At 38.7% G+C, this 21,106-nt stretch overlaps 1 protein-coding gene across 1 annotated transcript in view; it reads left to right on the plus strand.

Moving 5' to 3' along the window:
• Window positions 1–21,106, plus strand: part of CFAP43 (cilia and flagella associated protein 43) — a 96,371-nt gene that overhangs the window by 28,267 nt on the left and 46,998 nt on the right. Inside the window, exons 5-12 of the mRNA XM_081823071.1 lie at window positions 1,854–2,008; window positions 5,100–5,240; window positions 6,044–6,216; window positions 7,513–7,662; window positions 9,739–9,869; window positions 11,828–11,975; window positions 12,466–12,567; window positions 13,323–13,400. Coding sequence (XP_081679197.1) covers window positions 1,854–2,008; window positions 5,100–5,240; window positions 6,044–6,216; window positions 7,513–7,662; window positions 9,739–9,869; window positions 11,828–11,975; window positions 12,466–12,567; window positions 13,323–13,400 — 1,078 coding nt within the window. The remainder of the gene's footprint in view (window positions 1–1,853; window positions 2,009–5,099; window positions 5,241–6,043; window positions 6,217–7,512; window positions 7,663–9,738; window positions 9,870–11,827; window positions 11,976–12,465; window positions 12,568–13,322; window positions 13,401–21,106) is intronic.

A 21,106-nucleotide genomic window follows, 5' to 3' on the forward strand; every position in this document is an offset into this window, starting at 1 on the left:
CCCTGCTTGTGTTCCCTCTCTCACTGTGTTTCTCTCTGTCAAATAAATAAAATCTTAAAAAAAAAAAAAATGTGCTATGTGCTTGATTCTATTAACTTCGTGAGATGGATGCTCTTGTCTCCTCAGGGAGATGAGACACAAAGTGTTTAAGTGACTTGCTTCATGTTACACAGGTAGGAAATGGCAAATGTCAGAAGCAGAACCCAGGCAGTTGGGCTCCAGAGTCACTGCCCTTGCTTTTATTTTTTTTTTCAAGTTTTTATTTAAATGTCTTTGCTTTTAGATAGCAAACCATATACAATGTTCTATGCCTCTTTTTTTTTTCACTTCATGGTATCTCTTGGACCATGATTTCTATCCACACATAAAGACCTTCCTTATTCTGTTTTATGGCTACATAGTACTCCATTATATGGATATACTATAATTTTTTATTTTAATTCCAGTATTGTTAACATACAGTGTTATATTAGTTTCAGGTGTACACTATAGTGATCAACAATTCTATTATACATTACTCAGTGCTCACCATGCTAAGTGTACTCTTTAATCCCCATCACCTGTTTCACCCTTCCCCCACACATCTCCCCTCTGGTCACCATCAGTTTGTTCTCTATAGTTAAGAGTCTGTTTTTTGGTTTGCCTCTCTCTCTCTCTCTCTCTTTTTCCTTTGCTCATTTGTTTTGTTTCTTAAATTCCACATATGAGTGAAATCATAGGATAATTGTCTTTCTCTGACTGACTTATTTTGTTTAACATTATACTATCTAGCTCCATCCATGTTGTTGCAAATGGCAAGATTTCATTCTTTTTATGACTGAGTAATATTCCATTGCATGGACATACACCACATCGTCTTTATCCACTCATCTATCAATGGCACTTGGGCTGCTTCCATAATTTAGCTATTAGAGATAATGCTGCAGTAAACATAGGGGTGCCTGTATCCCTTTAAATTAGTGTTTTTGTATTTTGGGGGTAAATACCCAATATCCCAGCATTTTTAAAAGATTGTATTGATGGGCGTTTAGATGACTTCACATCTTTTGAAGTAATACTTTTTAGAAGACAGCACAAATACATTGGATTTAGACTCATCTGTTGCTATTATTCTTTCTTTTGTTAATTTGTCATAATAGTATTATCAGAACTGACATTTGTGCCCTGCTTTACAGTTTGAGGTCCTGTCATACACTGTAGCTTATTGAATGTGATCCTCACTACACTGGTCGGAAGGGTATTATGCTTGTCCCTGTTCCACAAATGAGAGAATTCAGGTTCAGAGAGGTGACGAGAGAAGCCTTTCGAGGATTGCTCTAGGATAGCGCCTAGAGGAGCCGGATTTCCACCCACCGCGTTGTTTCCTGCAAGTGGCCCTCTCCCGCTCTGGCAGAAGACCCCTCACCTCCCTCTATCTACACATTTGCCGCCTCCTCTTTCTCAGATCCTCTTATTTTAATTTGTATCTTGCCATTTTTCTAATTTGATGAAGGTGCAGAAACATTTCACTACATTCTTCCTCCCCCCATGAGGCATTAGTACTGCAGAGGGCTGCGATGTTGCACTGATCACTGGTGTGAGGACTGTTTACTTCCCCCAGAAATACCAAGAAGGCTCTGCTATCATATTTCATTCAGTTATGATGAGGATGCTACTGCATCTTCTTGACTGTGCACTTATAAGCTGCAATTTGGAAACAGCATTAACCTAGAATGTCATGATTGCATTTGTATGTCATCACTTGGCTTTTTTTATAAGATGGGATAATATTAAAAGTCAAAAACCGTAAGAATGACTGGTTTTGAGTGTATCTCCATGCTGTCATTCAATAAATTTGTTTACCATCTTATTAGTGAAACAAGTAAAATTGGATCCTCAGATTTCTTGTTTTCTTTCTTTTCTAGTTATGACCAGCGAGGGATATATCTATTAGTTGGAACATCAGAAGGCTATGTCTTTATTATCAATGCCAATCCATCAAGCTTGTTTCAGATCCTTGGATTCGTAGGTACTACATGGAATGCTTATTAATTTAAAATATTGGTCACTTCATTCCAAAAATTTAAGATTGTGGAAATGGGGCTCTAGTGAAACAATTATTTGCAGTATATTTTCTAAAAAAGAGACATTTAAATAACTGCTGTAAGTTACATAGGAGAATTCTACATCATATTTAAAGGGTTTTTGGTACATCTGCTTGGTACACAGTTGATGTTAAATAAACCTTCTGAAATAAATTAATGAATTAATTTAGATATCTCTAATGTTAGACATTATATATAGTGTATATATGCATATTATATACATTATATAATATATGTGTATATTATACACATATATATAATGCTAGATATTTCTAATGTTATTACAAAAGGAGTTTGGTTTATCCTTGAAATATATTTTAAAATATTTTATTTCTATTTAATAAAGATAGCTAAAGAAAGTTTTATTCCATGCATCTTTAATATTTCCTCTTTAAACAAAATGATATCCAGCTTTTTCAGTAATGCCATCCACATGCCCAAGTAAACGACAGACCTGGCAGGTGAAGTAACACTTATATGATAAATAGTAAGAACTAATACTTTTCTTTCTGGCTTAAGGACCAAATATATATGTATATTTTCCCCAAAACATATTTTTAAATTTATTCATTGACTTTTTAAAATTAGTGAGAGACTACTAGGTGTAAAATGCTGAACCTAGGCCAGTGGGGGTATGGCAAGGTCAAGGAGACAATTTAGTGGTGGAGGAATAAGCAGAGTGCTGTGTGGTCTCAGAGGAAGAAGCAATTAATTCTGCCAGGTATGAGGAAAGGAGTGGGGGTAAAGGGGGACACAGATAAGGAGGTGTAGAGGATTGGGGGAGAGTTCTCTGAGGGTGTAAGTCATGGAGGATGGGGCATATTAGTATTCCCGCTCAAGACAAAAGACTGAGCAAAGGCACTTGGAATGGTAGGAAGTCTGGTATAATAGGTAAACAGAAGCGTTTATTAGATGATGATCATGGCAATGAAGTCTGAAAGAAGACGAGGGTCTTGAATATCATTCCAAGGAGTCTGAACTTTTTTCTGTGGGTAATGAGACACCATCAGAAGTTTCCAAGATGATACAGGTATGATTTGACTTGGATTTTAGAGGATGACTCTGCCACAAGTGTGAAGGATAGAGCTGAAAGGCAAGAGAATGGAATAAAAAAGATGAGTTAGGGAATAATTATAGTAGCCCAGGCAAGAGTGATATAATCATAACAACAGCCAACATTTATTGAGGGATTCCTTGCCATGTGATAGTCAGTGTTCTAAGAACTTGGCATGTGTTAATTCATTTAACCCTTACAGACAACTTTTATGAGGTAGAGACTATTACTATCCCAATTTACAGATGAGGCAATTGAGGCACAGTTAAGTACTCATTCAGAGTCATATAGCGTGGTAATGGTGGAGCCAGGACTCGAACTCAGGAAGTCTATCCTCAGGCTTTTGCTCTTATTCACAGTGCAAACACTGTGCAGCAGTCATAGAAAGAGAAAGGAGGGGACAGCTCTGAGTGATGGAGTTGATAGGACTTGGTATTCCATTAAATGTGAAAGGGGAGGATCAGCAATGACTCCAAAATTTCTAGCCTGTGATTTCATCAAATGAAGTAAAAACTTAAGACAAAAGGTTGAGGGATAATGTGAGCTGACGAGCTCTGTAGAGCTGAAGCTAATAAGCTCTTTAGTGGGGGATATTTAGCTAATGTTTGGAAATGGAGATTTGTAGTTCAAGTCTCAATGATAGAATTCTGATCTTGAAATTATGGAAGCTGATGAGATGGCTTAAGAAAACAGAGTAAAAGCAAATCCAATTGCTTAATGAGACCAAACAGGTAAGCTAAATATGTAAATGTGAACGCATGGAGCATGGTAGGACCTATGGCTTACCTCAGAGTGTATGTACATCCTGCCTAAATATTCCATTTTTTAATATATCTGGTCAGTCAGAGTGTGGGATGGGAAAAGCAACTTCCAGTTAAGTTATGGACCAAGGAAGATGGCGCAGTGAAGCAAACAGGACAGGCCAGAGTAATGAGAGCACTGGGAGTCGCCCGCTCCAGAAAGACCTTGAGGGAGGAAGCTGGCTGAGGGTGTGGACTGGCACGAACTCAAGTGCAATGAGGGCTAGGCAGTCAGAAAGTGAAGTCAGTAAGTAGCAACTCCTGTTTTAAGGAGTTTGCAGCAGAGAAAAGAGAATTGGCATAGATGGCAACCATGGTGGGGAAGCAGGTTGTAGCAAGGGCTCAATTTGAAGACCGGGGAGTCTTGAGAGCTGAATAGAAGAAATCATAAAAGACACAAGAAGATAAAATGAGGTCCTTGAGAGCACATGGTCTAATAGGAGATTAGTGGCATGAGTTCAATATCAGAAATGTGAAGGATTGCATTTTGTTCATACAAAAATGCCTTCTGGATAAGAACATTGAGATCCACTTTGTATCAGATGTCTTTGGTCTTCTTTGTTATGTCAGAGGAAAGATCATCAGCTGAATATCTGAGGGGAGAGGCTGATAAAGTGGACACATATAGAACAGCTCCTGTGGAAAGGGGGAGTAGTGACTCTGGAAAGAACCGAAGATGTGCCCCAGGCATGGCACCTTCCAGAGGCCCGATTTCCAGAGGAGCAAACTCATCACGTCATGGGCATTTCCACCACCCCTGCAATACCTTGGCTATAGATGCAAAGAACACTGATGCCTGAGTTGATCCAATATCAGGAGTGGATGAACAGGCCACAGTGGAGCATCAAGGGGCTGGAGCATGGAGGTGCTGTTGAGGTGAAGATGGCATACTCCAGAGGCTTCCCTGACAAGGAAAGGAGCTGAGCCCCACTGAGCGGGCTTGAATCTGCCAACCCAGATATCTAATCACGACAGTTCCTCATCATTCATCAAAAATGTCCCCATCACTTATATTTAAAGATTACTTTAAATATGCAGTAAATAAATTGAAATCTAAAGATTTAGTGAAGGCAATTCTATAACATGGTATCTTACTTGGGAAGATAAAAGATTCTTTAAACTTATGAATGACCACTTATGATGATTTCCGTTTGCTTTCAGAGGTGGGCAAAGACATTTTACAAATATCCACAGTGTCTCTTTTGGAAACAGACATAGTAGAAGTGATCGTGCTTTCCCCACTTCCAGAAACAGGAAGAAGCAGATTGGAAATATTTACTCTGCCTAAAATACTACCACAAGGTAAAGAAAAATCAAGCAACCAATTCTGTGCTGGGCCCAGATGAGTAGCTGCTTAGCTTTCTTTCTTTTTTTTTTCCCCCTAGTGATTGCATTTTTTTTCCTCTTAGCCTGTGAAGAGGTAAAATGGCCATCTTTTGTGCATCTTACAAAGTAAAACTGATGTAGCTGCTAACCAATGTGATATGTGGACTTTCCTCTGGGCCTTGTCATTCATATGAACCTATCTTATTACAAGAGAAGAGAAACAGGGTCAACTGGCACTTTTGTCAGATTGATTTGTCATTTTGTGATATCTCTTGTTTTGTAGCTTCAAATATACATGGTTAACTTCAGACAGGTTACTGTGTAGTTACTTTCACTGACAGAATTGTAAAGAAAGCTTTTTGGATAAAGAGGTCTGATAAAATAGACACTCTTTGTTTTAGATAACAAATATATTTGGGTAGCTAGTTTGCAAATACATAATTACGGAGCATAAGAGAGCTGAAAAACCTCAAAGTACTCTTGTGTCTTAAGAATCTCTAGACCATCATGAGTATCTTTTAATATGCCTCTACTTAATTGATTAAATTAGCCAAGACCTTATAAAGGATATTTTACGCACTATCAGTCATTTAATACTCAAGTAGTTCTAATGAACTTCTAATGAAGTTGTTTTGAATCATTTTTATCCTCTCAATAGCCTCTGCATTATTAATTGAGCATTTAAATTTTTATTTAAATTTTCATAGTTATTCATTATGATTAAAAAATAAAATCAACATACAGTGAAAATGATCTCTCTTCTTCCCCAAATCTTATAGTTTCTGCGAGCTTTATTGATGAAAGAGGGAGGCTGAAAGATGCACTCATTCACAGGTTCCGGTATGAGATAGAACACAGCCTGTCTTCTGCCGTGCTGGACTTTCAAAGTCACCAAATATATGGCTTCTGTAACCAAGTGCCATATATCTGCAGCTACCTTCTTCCTGAACAAGTATGCCAAAACTTAAGCGTGCTATTATTTATCTTAGAAGTCAAGATTGATACATTGTATTAATTAGACACAATCCATGCTTTAACATTATAGTCCAGTTAACAATGGCTTTAGTATAGTAACATAATATTCTTGAATTAGATACATTATTAGCATTATTTGTTAATCCATCATACATACCTTTGAGCACTGTCATACTTGTGCTACATACATCCTGCTTGTCAGATAAACATGCAGATAACACAATTATTTTAGTGCCTTTAAAAACAACATAGCCATGGAACATCTATTCCACAGGTATTAGGTGTCAATGGTTTTCCATGGAACTTTGCACCTGAGCCACATGCAAAATTGCACAAAATAGATAAACTATGTTTCTGCCATCCTTGCATTACACTCATTTCAAGCATCTGTCATATAATACCACTCCTGCTACACACACTGGCCCAGATTATCTACCACCCTCCCTTCTAAACCTACCTCTTCCAGGGCAGCCAATGTCAGCAAGGTATGAGACATAGAAATTCCAAGAAAGAGAAATGTTTGTGGCAAGGAGAATTCAAGGAAAGCTTCACGGAGGATGTAACTGGCTTTTGAAGAATAGGTCAGACTTAGACATGGAGAAATATTGTGTACAATCTTGGCAGGGAGTGGGAGTTGCTGAGGTAGAGAGGGGACAGGTTGGTGGGAATGGAGTGGGGAAGGGCATTCCAGACAAAATTCACGGCATGTGTAGGGGCTTGGAGGTGGAAGTACATGAGGGAATACTGACTCATTCAACTGGACTTGAGCATGGGGGTATGTGAAAAGAATTAGTAAAAAATAAAGGCTGTCAGGGACACCTGGGTGGCTCAGTCAGTTAATCATCTGCCTTCGGCTCAGGTCATAATCGGAGCGGGGGTGGGGGATGGTCCTGGGATCAAGCCCCATGTCGGGCTCCCTGCTCAGTGGGGAGTCTGCTTCTCCCACTCAATACTCTGCCCCTCCCCCCTGCTCATGCATGTGTGTGCTGTCTTTCAAATAAATACAAAAAATCTTTTTTTAAAAAATAAAGATTGTTGGTGCAGGCTGGGATCTTTAATGGTAGCTAATGTATAAAGACTTCTCTTGGTTGGTTAGAACAAACTTTAATTTGCAAACAGAGATGAAAATGTGGTGCAAGAAATGTGGTGTATCGGTTTATTTACATCGACAGTGTTTGCAGATTTGAATCTGACCATATATGCACAAGTGCAAGCTCTAAGGTGCTGCTCCCCTGATCTTTTCTATAATGGGGTCATGTTCTTTGATTGGCAGGAACACAGTGGTATTTGCATTCTTAAGCCATACCAAAAAGTGCAAAGCAAACACTATGGACCCGGAATGCTCACTCTGTCTCCACATGGGCTGTGGCTCATAACAATAGCTAAAGGTGGAATTTTGTGTATCCGAGATGTTCATACTTTGGTAAGCTACTCTTTTTTTTTTTTTTTTTTTTTTTAATCTTGGGATGTATATCTTGATCTCATATAAGGAAAAAAAGCCCTAGGGAAGTAATTGGGCTTCTTTCTTAGGTAAATTAATTCATAACTTATTTACCACTGATGGTAGTATTGACTTAAACATTTTATAGGCGTTTTTATATACTGAGGTTTGAGTTTCCAAGGGAGGAAACACCAACCAGTAGACAGAGATCTGCCAATAAAGAGCATGGGACAGGGATACTGCAGGTGAGCTGCAGCCCAGCTCCATCACCACTTAGTTGCGTGTCTTGGAGACTCACTGAGCTTCACTGAGCTTCAGATGCTCATCTGTAATATTGGGGGAACCTTTCATGCTCTCAACCTGTGGGATTCTGATGAGAGCCAGGGAGAGGGTATATGCAAAACTGCTTTGGAAATAGTGAATTGCTGTGTAAACCTAGGGATTATTACTCCCGTCTCCCTGGCCTGGAGCGACTCTGAGCTGGTTGCTGCTTCCCCTTCTCCCCCACCCAGTTCTTCAAGTGATGCTGGAAGAGCATAAGGGAGAGAGTGTGGCCCTTACTGAGTCCTCCCTCATCACTTGTGGACCTCAACATCACCAATACTGCTACCATTCCTGATTTCCATTGAGAAAGTGAAAATAGTTTCTTCTCCCCCAACTGTGGAGGATCCTTTTCTAGGTTTTGAGACCCAGTTGAACTGGTTATCGGTATACTTTAATGAGGCCAGTGATTCTTACCCAGGGTTCTACCCCACACACCTGAAGCCTTGCAACCACCTACATGACATACTCCTGCAGGTCCACAGATAAACTGGGCCCTGGTGTGTACATCTGGCTCTCCTTGTTCATCTGTGTAAGAAACCATATTTGGACTACAACTGAGCAAAACTGATACTATTATTATACAGGAAAAATCTTGAATCCCTTAGAGATTATTTTGAAGTTGACAATTTGCAAACTTTGCTACATTTTCTCTTATTCAAATGATTTATAAAGATGCCACTGCTGATGGTGGCATGACGTGGCAAGGCATCAAAGTTCTTCTGGGTGATTCTAAGCAAAGCACCTCATATATGAGGTTATTCATGCAGCAGTCTTTGTAAAAGCAACCTAATGATCATCAGTGGAGGACTGGATAAATAGATAATGCTGTATGAACAAGACATAAAGAAAAAATGGAATCTTATGCAGAATGAGAAAATACTTATGCCACAATATGCAAAGAACCTCAAGATCTAATTTTAAGAAGGAAAAGCAAGGTGCATAATATATTATGCTACAATTTATGTTTAAAATTATGTCTGCATAAAAATTTGTTCATATACATTTAAAAGCCTCTGACAGGATGTTAAAAGTATTAATTACATTGACTGGCTTTGGGAGGTGGCTGGGGAATGGAGACAGGAAGGAGATTTCACTGCATACTCTTATAGTTTTTGAATCTTGAACCATTTGAATGTATTGCCTATTCAGAAAGTTAAATTAAAAAAAATCATGGTTGAGAACCAGTGTGACACAGAAATCCCAGTTTTTAGTCAAGGAACTTAAACTGTTGCCCTGTGTAACAAATCAGTGATGTGTTTTGTTTGGGTTCTACTTGAAATGGTTTAGCATGCTTCATCTGGGACATGTTACCCTCCATTCTTCACAGTGCCTACTACCTTTTCTCAACCACTCATCACACATAGATGAAACCTACCTGACCCTTGAAGGCATCTGAATCTGCCATTTCTGCTCGCTCAAGGCCCGTCCCCTAACTCTGTAGCCTTTAGCAAGTTGCTTCTGTGTGTTTGGCTTTCCTATTACAGATTGGTGATAACAGTCCCTCTCCTTCCATTCTTCACAAATGAGAAAATAAACCAGTATTGGTGAGTGTGTTTTGAACTAGGGATTTTCACTACTATGTATTACTAAAATGCTACTTCCATGCCAAATAAAATGCTGTTAACAAATACAAAACGATTTAGCAACAAGCAAAAGTGCATGTGACCCTCTTAGAAAAACCATGTGGTAGAATTGCATTTGTAATTTCTGCGCTTTGTTCCTAAAACTGTTGAGGAAACGTTTGTTCGAAGTCGGAGTCATTCTCACCAGGGGCATGGGATTCAATCAGTGAGAATTTCAATGGATGGACAAAACATTCTGGTGAATGGGAGAGATGATGGCACCCTTGTTTACCTAAGATGGAGGTATGTACAGTGTACAGTAGGCAACTTCATGTGGTATAGTATTTTTAAAATAAAGATTTTGTTACTATTTACACAGAGCAAGGCCACCGTAACAGGAGACAACTGCCATTGAAAAAATTATTATACTCACAGATCCCAAGAGAAGGAGGTTTGCCAAGCTCTGTGCCAGGGCCACATGGGAAAGCACCTAGGTGGGGAAGGAGGCAGAGGGAACACAGGAAACGTGGGCAAAAGCCTTGTTTTGGTTTCCATGGGAAGGAGCAGGCAGGTTTAGCATTGGCTAGTTTGGATCATGTCAGCAGGTTCTGGGGCATAGATGCTGGCCTCGGTTGTCTGGCACTTGGCCCAGGGGTGATTAAAGCAGGGAAATAGTAGCCCTGAGTTGGAGGTGTGGGCTCTGGATTGATTGGTTTGCATTTAAGAGGTGGCTCCAGGGTGAGTGGTTTCCTATCTGTAGCAATTGGCGGGTCTTGGAAGGGGCAGTCCCTCCAGCGTCAGCAAGACCCCAGATGTCAAAGCACCAAAATACAAAAAATAACAAGACATAGTTAGTACATATGAAATGATCAGTCCTCCCTTTCATAACACCTGTTGGAGGAGTACAAGGAATGAGGACAATCCTGAAGAGTAGATAATTTTTTAAACTCCTATTCATCCCTTAAAAACCTGACATAGATTTGTATGCATGTGCACAAACATGTAGATATACTTCCCTAGTTAGACTTTGCTTAGACAATATTAAATTATTTAGACTTTGCTTAGATTAAATTAAAATTCTAAATAAAATACTACTCAAGCATGTAAATGATGACCAAAGCATAGAGAGCCTGAAGGTGATAGCCTCGACTTTATATGTTGCGTTGTTTGGCCTGTCAATGGATATCATTAGTTAGTGTGCAATTTATTTCTGCAAAAAAATATCTTGTGGTGCTTTCTGTGATTAAAACAATAACAAAACATGGACTTTCCCAGTGACACTGTGAAAATGTTAAATATTTGTAAATATTAAATAAATGTAAATGGAGATTTTATGTCATAACAGTTCTGGTAGTCATTTATATTAGAGACTCATTTGAACACTGCATCATCATGCCCATTTTATGCAGGGAATCTAAGTAAAATACTAACTTGTATCTCATATATAAGTCCTGACACATCCTGTACAGTAAATGAACAAACAGCATCTCCGGCAACAGTGAACGAGTGCTGGAGCCCTCTGTATAGAAGTAAGGACATTTCCATCCATGGGTAGTTAATCACGTGGACTTCTGACTCAAAACAAAGTTGAGTTTGAAACCATGGTCCAGGACTTACTAATTTGTGACCTTAGGCACATAACAATACCCTCTCTAAATCATCTATAACAGTGTTTGTTACTCAAGGTGGGGTCTGCAGCAACCATAAGCTTGTTAGAAATGCTTATTTTTGGTCCTTACCCAAAGTTTCTGAATCAAAATCTCTGTGGGTGGGGCCCAGGAATCTGTTTTTAACAAACCCTCATCCATGCAATGCTGATGTGCCTAAAGTTTGAGATGCCCTGGTATATTGCATGGAAGTAATGCTTCCCTCAATGGTGGGTGGGGGTGATGAGGACCAAATATGACAGTGTGATTATGTATGTGAAGCAGTGCAATGCCTAGTACATTCTAAGGCTCCACTGGAACAGTGGCTCTTCTGTGCAGTGGCCAAGGTTGGTCAGAGAACGTGTCGGGTAAGGATCCAGGGACAGTGTGAGAAGAGGTCACCTCAGAGAGGTCAAGAGGACTGTCATGTCCGGGAGCCTATGAAAGGGCTCACTCTAAGAAGTAGAGTACTAATAACTACAGGGCACTGTGGAGAATTAACCCCATATTTCTTTGTGTAGAAACGGTTAGGTATCCGGAAATAATGCTGTTAAAATGTGACCTTTTTAAATTGTGATTTTTGTAGTCGGTTTCTTTTCCTTTTTATTAATATAGGCGGCTTGGAGGAAACCTAGCCAGTGAAATGATCCATTATTGCCAGAAACTTTTAATTTCTCTGAGCAACACCATGGATGAGGAGAATGATTATTTAAGTATACAACAAGGAGAGTCCTTGAATTTGGAATCAAAATCTGAACACACAGTTGAGTTCCAATATATCGCTTGTCCTTCCTTCCTTCCTTCCCCTCTTCCCCCACCCACTCTCTCTTCCTTTCTAAATCAGATATCAGTTTTCAGTAGGAAGGAGGAATGGATGGTGTAGAAAGGCAATGGGATTTTTTTTAAGTGTAAAGACCCCAAAAGGAGGAAAAGATTGAGATTCTAAGTACAAATTTACTTTGGGCTGGGCTTGATAGGCAGGAGCATGTGGTCCACAATGACAGGAAGGAGGCAAAGAGTGATTTGGTGAATGTGTGACCTGTCTGATCATTTTTGCTTTCTCAGTGAAAAGTGTGGCTGATATAAGGACAGACTGGTAGGAATTAAATTAATAAAATATTACATCTTGGGCAGGCAAAATTTTTGGTATTATTTTAAAAATGCAACAAGTGCAAAGAGATCCAAAGCAATTATATGAAGTTGAGTGGGAGGAAAAGAATTTTAATTTTAAGAAATATCTGTCTTCTTCTAAGATGAATGAGAATATGAAGCCAAGCATTGATTCATCACAAGAGGAATTAGTCCAAGTTGACAATTTAAAGGAAATTCCCTGGATACAACAAAAAAGCCAAGAGGTATTTATAAAACATGGAAGAGGTTTGAAATAATGCTCTGTAAGTGTGCCAAATAGATTAGTTTCCTATGAAAACCCATTGGAAAGTTAGAAAGTAGAATGAGATACTACTTGGCAGAGGATTACATCATACAAGTGTAACTTCCCTGAAAGCAAACACCCTAATCTAGCCCAACCTTTTAGATGAAGGTGTTAGCTTTAGGAACAGTAAGTACTTAAGCTAATATGAAACAGAACAAACCTGTCTAGGGGAAGCCAAAGTGAAGAATAATCAGATACTTCATGTTGGGGTGAATGTTGGAGGATGCTGCAAAGTTGATTTAAAGAAAATGGGTGGGCCAGGAAAAGGAGAAAAGGACATGATGGCTTCAGATGTGCAGGAAGGTGACAGCTAGCAGCTTGTGTCTGGATTTAGCTTGTTAGTCTCACTCAAGTTCCCAGTAAAATAGCAGACTAGTTCCTTTGTCAGCTATTCTCTATTTAATTTTTTTACTATTTATCTTCTTTCCGTTGGCCTTCTAAATGACATCAGTTGCAAGTTGCTTCGAGGGTCACTTACATAGCAGCAGGGGACTTCAGCAAGGCACTGCAGTGGTGGTATTTCATGTACACTTCGTATTATTAGTCTTTACAAAAATTGTTTCCAGAGAAGTGCTACCTATGTATCTCTGTACCCCTGTATGCATGTATCTACCTCTCTATCATATAACTATCATTTCTCTTGCCTGTTTAAGTGATATACTTGTTCCATTTCAGGCCATCAAAAATGAGGTTAAACTGTTTTCCAAGAAAAGGAAAGAGATAAAAACAGGAATCAAAGCACTTGCTAAAACTGTAAGTGTTGTGATTTCATAAATGAATACACTGGCCTCAGTCTAAAATTCCTTTTTGAGCTTTATTTTATCCAATACAGCATGAGGAGCTGTACCCATTTTTCCCTCTGCCAGTAAGGTCGGTTTTCTGAGGTGCTGTAACATGGTGGAATTTTTACCATATCACACTATATATAAACACTGGTTTTCTTCTCAGTCTTTCTGAAACACTGGGTCTTACTTTTTTTTAATATTTTATTTTTATCAAAGTTATATGTTTACAGTTTTACAATTTAAATAATGAGTTATATAATTAAAAATAATGTTTTTAAAGCGACACCTGCCCTACTTTTCTTCACTATGATTCCTGTACTCCCGAGGCAAATGTTTTCAATTCTTTCAGCTTTTTTGTTTGGATATTTTACCTCTGTCTTTCCAAATGGTCTTTTTTTTTTTTTTTTTAAGATTTTATTTATTTATTTGAGAGAGAGAATGAGAGAGAGAGCATGAGAGGGGGGAGGGTGAGAGGGAGAAGCAGACTCCCCGCTGAGCAGGGAGCCTGATGCGGGACTCGATCCCAGGACTCCAGGATCATGACCTGAGCTGAAGGCAGTCGCTTAACCAACTGAGCCACCCAGGCGCCCCTCCAAATGGTCTTTTTAATACTGTTTTTTCTTGACATTTCTATTTTGACACCAACTGTGGGCTTCCTGGTTTGGAAGATGAGTATTTAGGCTCTTTTACAGCCCATCACTATAACATACACATAAATCCCTACTCAGTGTGCACACTGTTATAGTTACGTAAATATTCTTCAAAGCCAGGTCACATGGTATATTATGATTAATTTCCATTTTTATAATCATATTTTTCCTGGAGTTAATAATTGCCTATGTTTTAGATTAAGCCTTTCTATATACCTGTTACCGACTCAGACTCTCTCAAAATGCTAAAAACTCTTCTCAGTACAGTCAAATACCTGAGGTAGTCAAGCTGTCAGTGGTTTGTTGGTTTGTTTGTTTTCATGACCTCCTTTTTCATCTTCCAGCTCTAGTCTAAGCACCCTGCTTCCTAGACCAGGTACATGGTCTGTCATCACCTGCCATCTGAGTTGGAGTCCCTCTTTCCAGGGCCCCATTCATTTTTCTTTGTATTCTTGATGTACATCTTCCAGTAGCTTCCTAAGCAGGACTGCTGTGGTGTTGCATGCTTGAGGACATCATTTATCAGACAGACGTGCTTCTGGCATGCCATTTAAATGTAATGCAGTGTGGATGGTGCCTGCCCTCTTAGAGTTGTACAATGCTCTGGCTCTGTTCTTGGGAAAGGGCATGTGGGAGGGATATTTTTGAAACTTGGTTTTTCTTAAAATGTCTTTATCCTACCGTTACACTCATTTGATAGCTTGCCTCGGTGTTCCTTGATTTCCCCTCAGAATTTTGAAGGCTTGCTCCATCATCTTCTAGCTCTCAGTGTTTGCTTTAGAGAATCCAATTCCTTTCTGATTCCCAATTCTTTCTAGGTAACCAGATTTTGTCTCTGAGAACTTATAGGATCATTTATCCCAGCTGTTAGGAAATTTCACAGTTATGCACCTTGATAGATTTGATGGATATTCTTGGTTTGCTGGTGCGGATATATTCCCCACCCTTCTCCTTTCTGTTCTCAGCCCCAAGAGGCGGGCCTTTGTGGATATTATCAATGTGCTATCTTGCCACTGGCTTCTGGTTGGGCATAGTCAATGAGTGGCGTCAGCAGGAGATGGGAAGTGTCTTTACTCCTCCAGTGGCCTCTTTGTGGTATTATGATTTGACAGTCACAGCCAGCCCTTTCCTACAGCTACTGATCTCTCCAGGTTCCAGTAACCAATCCCCACGCTTGCCCTTCACACGTAGGAGTGGTGAGAGCTTTCTGTGGTTGCTACTCCGAGATGCTTTATCATACCTTGCTGGTTTGCTTTACCCTGACAATCCTTTTGTAAAAGTCCCTCTCCCCAGTTATCCCATTTGAGTGTGTCATCTATTTTGTACCAGGACCCTCGTTCGTTTGCTAGTTTTTGTCTTTCTCATGTGCTAGACATTGGTGTGCACTTTCAATAAAAAACCTTTGTCTTTCAGTTCTGGGAAATGTCCTCACATTTTTCTTTGGGAATTTCCTCCCCTTTGTTTGACTTTCCTTATTGCTAATTAGGTTGAATATCTTTTCATAACTCTAAAAGACCTTCCTCTTCTGTGAATTCATTGTTCATATCCTTTGCCTATTTTTCTATCAGGTTGTTGGTCTTTTTCCTTTTGATTGTAGAGTTCTTTGTTTTTATTTTTAATTTATATTTGTGATAATTAGGGCTAGCTAAGCTGTGATAATAACCAAACTCCAAAAATATAGTAGCATAGGGATTGGGAGTTTATTTCAGGTCATTAGCTGCTCTGTTCCATGCAGTTATTCAGAGATGCAGGAGGCAGAGATTCTGCTGTCTTTAGCACCTGGCTTGTGACGTTGCCTTGCTTGAGCTCGCCACAGTCAGCTGGGAGGGGGAAAGAGCACAGAGGTGTGCAAGGGTAAAATCTAGAGCTGGCTTTATTATTAGGCTGAATCACATGAAATCAGAGTTTTATATGGTCCAGCCTAATATACGACAAATATTTTTGTCTTGTGTCTTAACTTTTATAATATGCCTTTTAAAATGCAGAATTTATGTTATGATCGGAATGTATTGATATTTTATTTAGAACTTTTGTCCTGTATATCTGATTTTAAAAGGTCTTCCAAAGTCTCACATACTTTTTTTTTTCTAATACTCCTTTATTTCACCTGTAATTTATTTTCATGAATGGTATGAGGTATGGATCTAAATTATTTTTTCAAATGAATAGCCCATTTCACCAGTGCTTTTTATTGAATACCACCCTTTCTCCAGTGATTTGCAGTGCTTCCTCTGTCAATCCCTGGATTCCCATGTATGCAGTATTGTTTCTGGACTCTCTATTCTGAAATTGAGTATTGATCATTTCCTAGGCTAATTCCAAACTATTTTGATAGTTATCTCTTTATAAAATTTTTTTTAAAGATTTTATTTATTTATTTGACAGAGAGAGACACAGCGAGAGAGGGAACACAAGCAGGGGGAGTGGGAGAGGGAGAAGCAGGCTTCCCACCGAGCAGGGAGCCCGATGTGGGGCTCCATCCCAGGACCCTTGGATAGACCTGAACCGAAGGCAGACGCTTAATGACTGAGCCACCCAGGCACCCCCTTTATAAAATAATTTTATACCTTGAAGGTAATTCTCCCTTTACTCTTCTTTTTCAAAAAAAGAAAAATGTTGGCCTTTTTATTCACATTTATTTTTCTATTTGAATTTTAAGATTGGCTTGTCAAGCTTAATGTAAACTCTGATTTGACTTTGAGAATACATTGCTTATCTTTGATTTGAGTAAGAATTTATTTGCTATCTCTGAAAGTTTATATATATATAATATATATTAAAATGTATTATATAAATCTTTTTAAAATTTTTTATTTAAATTCAATTTAGTTAACACATAGTATATTATTAGTTTCAGGGTAGAATTTAGTGATTCATCAGTTGCATCTAACACCCACTGCTCATTACATCAAGTGCCCTCCTTAATACCCATCACCCAATTACCCCATCCCCCTACCCACCTCCCCTCCAGCAACCCTCAGTTGGTTTCCTATAGTTTCCTATAGTTAAGAGTTAAGAGTTTGCCTCCCTCTCTGTTTTTATCTTATTTTATTTTTCTTTCCCTTCCCCTATGTTCAACTGTTTTGTTTCTTAATTCCCACAGATGAGTGAAATCATATGATGATTGTCTTTCTCTGACTGACTAATTTCGCTTAGCATAATACCCTCTAGTTCCATCCATGTCATTGCAAATGGCAAGATTTCATTCTTTAGATGGCTGAATAGTATTCCATTGTATATATATATATATGTACCACATCTTCTTTATCCATTCATCTGTTGATAGACATCTGGGCTCTTTCCATAGTTTGGTTATTGTGGACATTCTGCGATAAACATTGGGGTGCATGTGCCCCTTCAAATCACAATTTTTGTATCCTTTGGATAAATATGTAGAAGTGCAATTGCTGGGTTTTAGGGTAGTTCTATTTTTAAATTCCTAAGGAAGCTCCATACTATTTTCCAGAGTGTCTGCACCAGTTTGTATTCTCACCAACAATGTAAGAGGGTTCCCCTTTCACCACATCCTCACCAACACCTGTTGTTTCCTGAGTTGTTAATTTTAGCCATTCTGACTGGTATGAGGTGGTATCTCATTGAGGTTTTGATTTGTATCTCCCTGATGCTGAATGATGTTGAGCATTTTCTTCATGTGTTTATTGGCCATTTGTATGTTTTCTTTGAAGAAATGTCTGTTCATGTCTTCTGCCCATTTCTTGATTGGATTCTTTGTTCTTTGGGTGTTGAGTTTGATAAGTTCTTTATAGATTCTGGATACTAGTCCTTTATCTGATAAGACATTTGCAAATATATTCTCCCATTCCTTAGGTTGCCTTTTAGTTTTGTTGTTTCCTTTGCTGTGCAGAAGCTTTTTATATTGATGAAGTCCCAATAGTTCATTTTTGCTTTTGTTTCCCTTGCCTTTGGAGACAGGTCTAGCAAAAAGTTGCTGCGGCCAAGGTCAAAGAGCTTGCTGCCTATGTTCTCCTCTGGGATTTTGGTGGATTCCTACCTCATATTTAGGTCTTTCATCCATTTTGAGTTTATTTTTATATATGGTGTAATAAAGTGGTCCAGTTTCATTCTTCTGCATGTGGCTGTCCAATTTTCCCAACACCATTTGTTGAAGAGACTGTCTTTTTTCCACTGGAGTCTTTCCTGCCTTGTCCAAGATTAGTTGACCATAGAGCTGAGGGTCCATTTATGGGTTTTCTATTCTGTTCCATTGATCTATGTGTCTGTTTTTGTGCCAGTACCATACTGTCTTGATAATGACAGCTTTGTCATACAGCTTGAAGTCTGGAAGTGGGATGCCTCCAGCTTTGGTTTTCTTTTTTAACATTACTTTGGCTATTCAGGGTCTTTTCTGGTTCCATACAAATTTTAGGATTGTTTGTTCCAGCTCTATGAATAATACTGGTGGTATTTTGATAGGGATTGAGTTGAATGTGTAGATTGCTTTGGGAAGCATAGACATTTTAACAAGATTTATTCTTCCAATCCATGAGCATGGGAAGCCATCTGGCCCTGGACTCTTGTTTATTGGGAGATTTTTAATTACTGCTTCTATTTTCTTGCTGGTTATGGGTCTGTTCAAGTTTTCTCTTTCTTCCTGTTTCAGTTTTGGTAGTTTATATGTTTTTAGGAATGTATCTATTTCTTCCAGATTGCCTAATTTGTTGGCATATAATTGCTCATAATATTCTCTTATAATTATTTACCTATCTTCCGTGTTGGTTGTGATTTCTCCTCTTTCATTCATTATTTTATTTATTTGGGTCCTTTCTCCTTTCTTTTTGATAAGTCTGGCTTGGGGTTTATCAATCTTATTAATTCTTTCCAAGAACCAGCTCCTAGTTTCATTGATCTGTTCTACGGTTTTTCGGATTTCTACATCATTGATTTCTGCTCTAATCTTTATTATTTCTCTTCTCCTGCTGGATTTAGACTTTATTTGCTGTTCTTTTTCCAGCTCCTTTTGGTATAAGGTTAGGTTGTGTATTTGAGACTTTTCCTGCTTCTTGAGAAAGGCATGTATTGCTATATACTTCCCTCTTAGGTCTGCCTTTGCTGCATCCGAAAGGTTTTGAACTGTCATGTTTTCATTTTCATTTGCTTCCATGTATTTTTTAAATTCTTCTTTAATTTCCTGGTTGGCCCAGTCATTCTTTAGTAGGATTTTCTGTACCTCCATGTATTTGTGGTCCTTTCAAATTTCTTCTTGCGGTTGACTTCAAGTTTCATAGCATTATGGTCTGAAAATATGCATGGTATGATCTCAGTCTTTTTGTACCAGTTAAAACCTGATTTGTGGGGTGCCTGGGTGGCTCAGTCGTTAAGCATCTGCCTTCGGCTCAGGTCATGATCCCGGGGTCCTGGGATCGAGCCCCGCATCGGGCTCCTTGCTCCGCGGGAAGCCGGCTTTTCCCTCTCCCACTCCCCCTACTTGTGTTCCCTCTCTCACTGTGTCTCTCTCTGTCAAATAAATAAATAAAATCTTTAAAAAAAAGAAAATAAAACCTGATTTGTGACCTGATGTGATCTATTCTGGAGAATGTTCCATGTGCAGTCAAGAAGAATGTGTATTCTGCTGCTTTAGGATGAAATGCTCTGAAGATACCTGTTAAGTCTGTCTGGTCCAGTGTGTCATTCAGAGCCCTGGTTTCCTTGTTGACCTTCTGCTTAAATGAGCTGTCCATTGCTGTGAGTGGGGTGAAAGTCCTTTACTATTATTGTATTATTATCAATGAGTTTCTTTAATTTTGTTATTAGTTGGTTTTATATTTGGCTGCTCCCAAGTTAGGGGAATAAATATTTACAATTGTTAGATATTCTTCTTGGATAGACCCCTTTATTTATTAGGTTATAGTGTCCTTCTTCAACTCTTATCACAGTCTTTGGTTTAAAATCTAGTTTGTCTGAGATAAGAATGGCTACTCCAGCTTTCTTTTGATGTCCATTAGCATGATAAATGGCTCTCTACACCCTCACTTTCAATCTGGAGGTGTCTTTGGGTCTAAAATGAGTCCCTTATAAGCACATATTGATGGGTCTTTTTTTTTTATCCATTCTAATACCCTATGCCTTTTGATTGGAACATTTAGTCCATTTACATTCAGAGTAATTATTGAAAGATACGATTTTAGTGCCATTGTATTACCTGTAAAGCTGCTACTCCTGTAAATTGTCTCTGTTCCTTTCTGGTCTTTGTTACTTTTGGGCTCTCTCTCTGCTCAAGCGGTCCCCTTTAATATTTCTTGCAGGACTGGTTTAGTGTTCACAGATTCCTTTAGTTTTTGTTTGTCTCGTAAACTCTTTATCTCTCCTATTCTAAATGACACCCTTGCTGGATAAAGTATTCTTGGCTGCATATTTTCCCCATTTAGCAAGTTGAATATATCATACCAGCCCTTTCTGGCCTGCCAGGTCTCTGTGGACTGGTCTTCTGCCAGCCATATGTGTCTACCCTTATAGGTTAAGGACCTCTTGTCCAGAGCTGTTTTCAGGAATTTCTCTTTATCTTTGTAAATTGCAAACTTCACTATAATATGTTGAGGTATTGACCTATTTTTTTTTTTAATTTGGGTTGATTTTGAGGGGCGTTCTCTGTGCTTCTAGGACTTGAATGCCTGTTTCCTTCTCCAGATTAGGGAAGTTCTCAGCTATAATTTTTTCAAATAAACCTTCTGCCCCTATGTCCACAATAGCCAAACTATGGAAAGAGCCAAGATGTCCATCAACAGATGAATGGATAAAGAAGATGTGAGATATAGATAAATGATAGATAGATAGATACATAGATATAGATATAGATATATAGATATAGATATATACATATACACCCACACACATATACATACACACACACAATGGAATATTATGCAGCCATCAAAAAAATGAAATCTTGCCATTTGCAATGATGTGGATAGAACTAGAGGGTATTATGCTAAGCAAAATAAGTCAATCAGAGAAAGACAAGTATCATATGATCTCACTGATGTGAGGAATTCTTAATCTCAGGAAA

The sequence above is a fragment of the Leptonychotes weddellii genome, chromosome 6 (genome assembly GCF_054177405.1).
Source record: "Leptonychotes weddellii isolate Sample4059 chromosome 6, ASM5417740v2, whole genome shotgun sequence".
NCBI classification, from domain to species: Eukaryota; Metazoa; Chordata; class Mammalia; order Carnivora; family Phocidae; genus Leptonychotes; species Leptonychotes weddellii.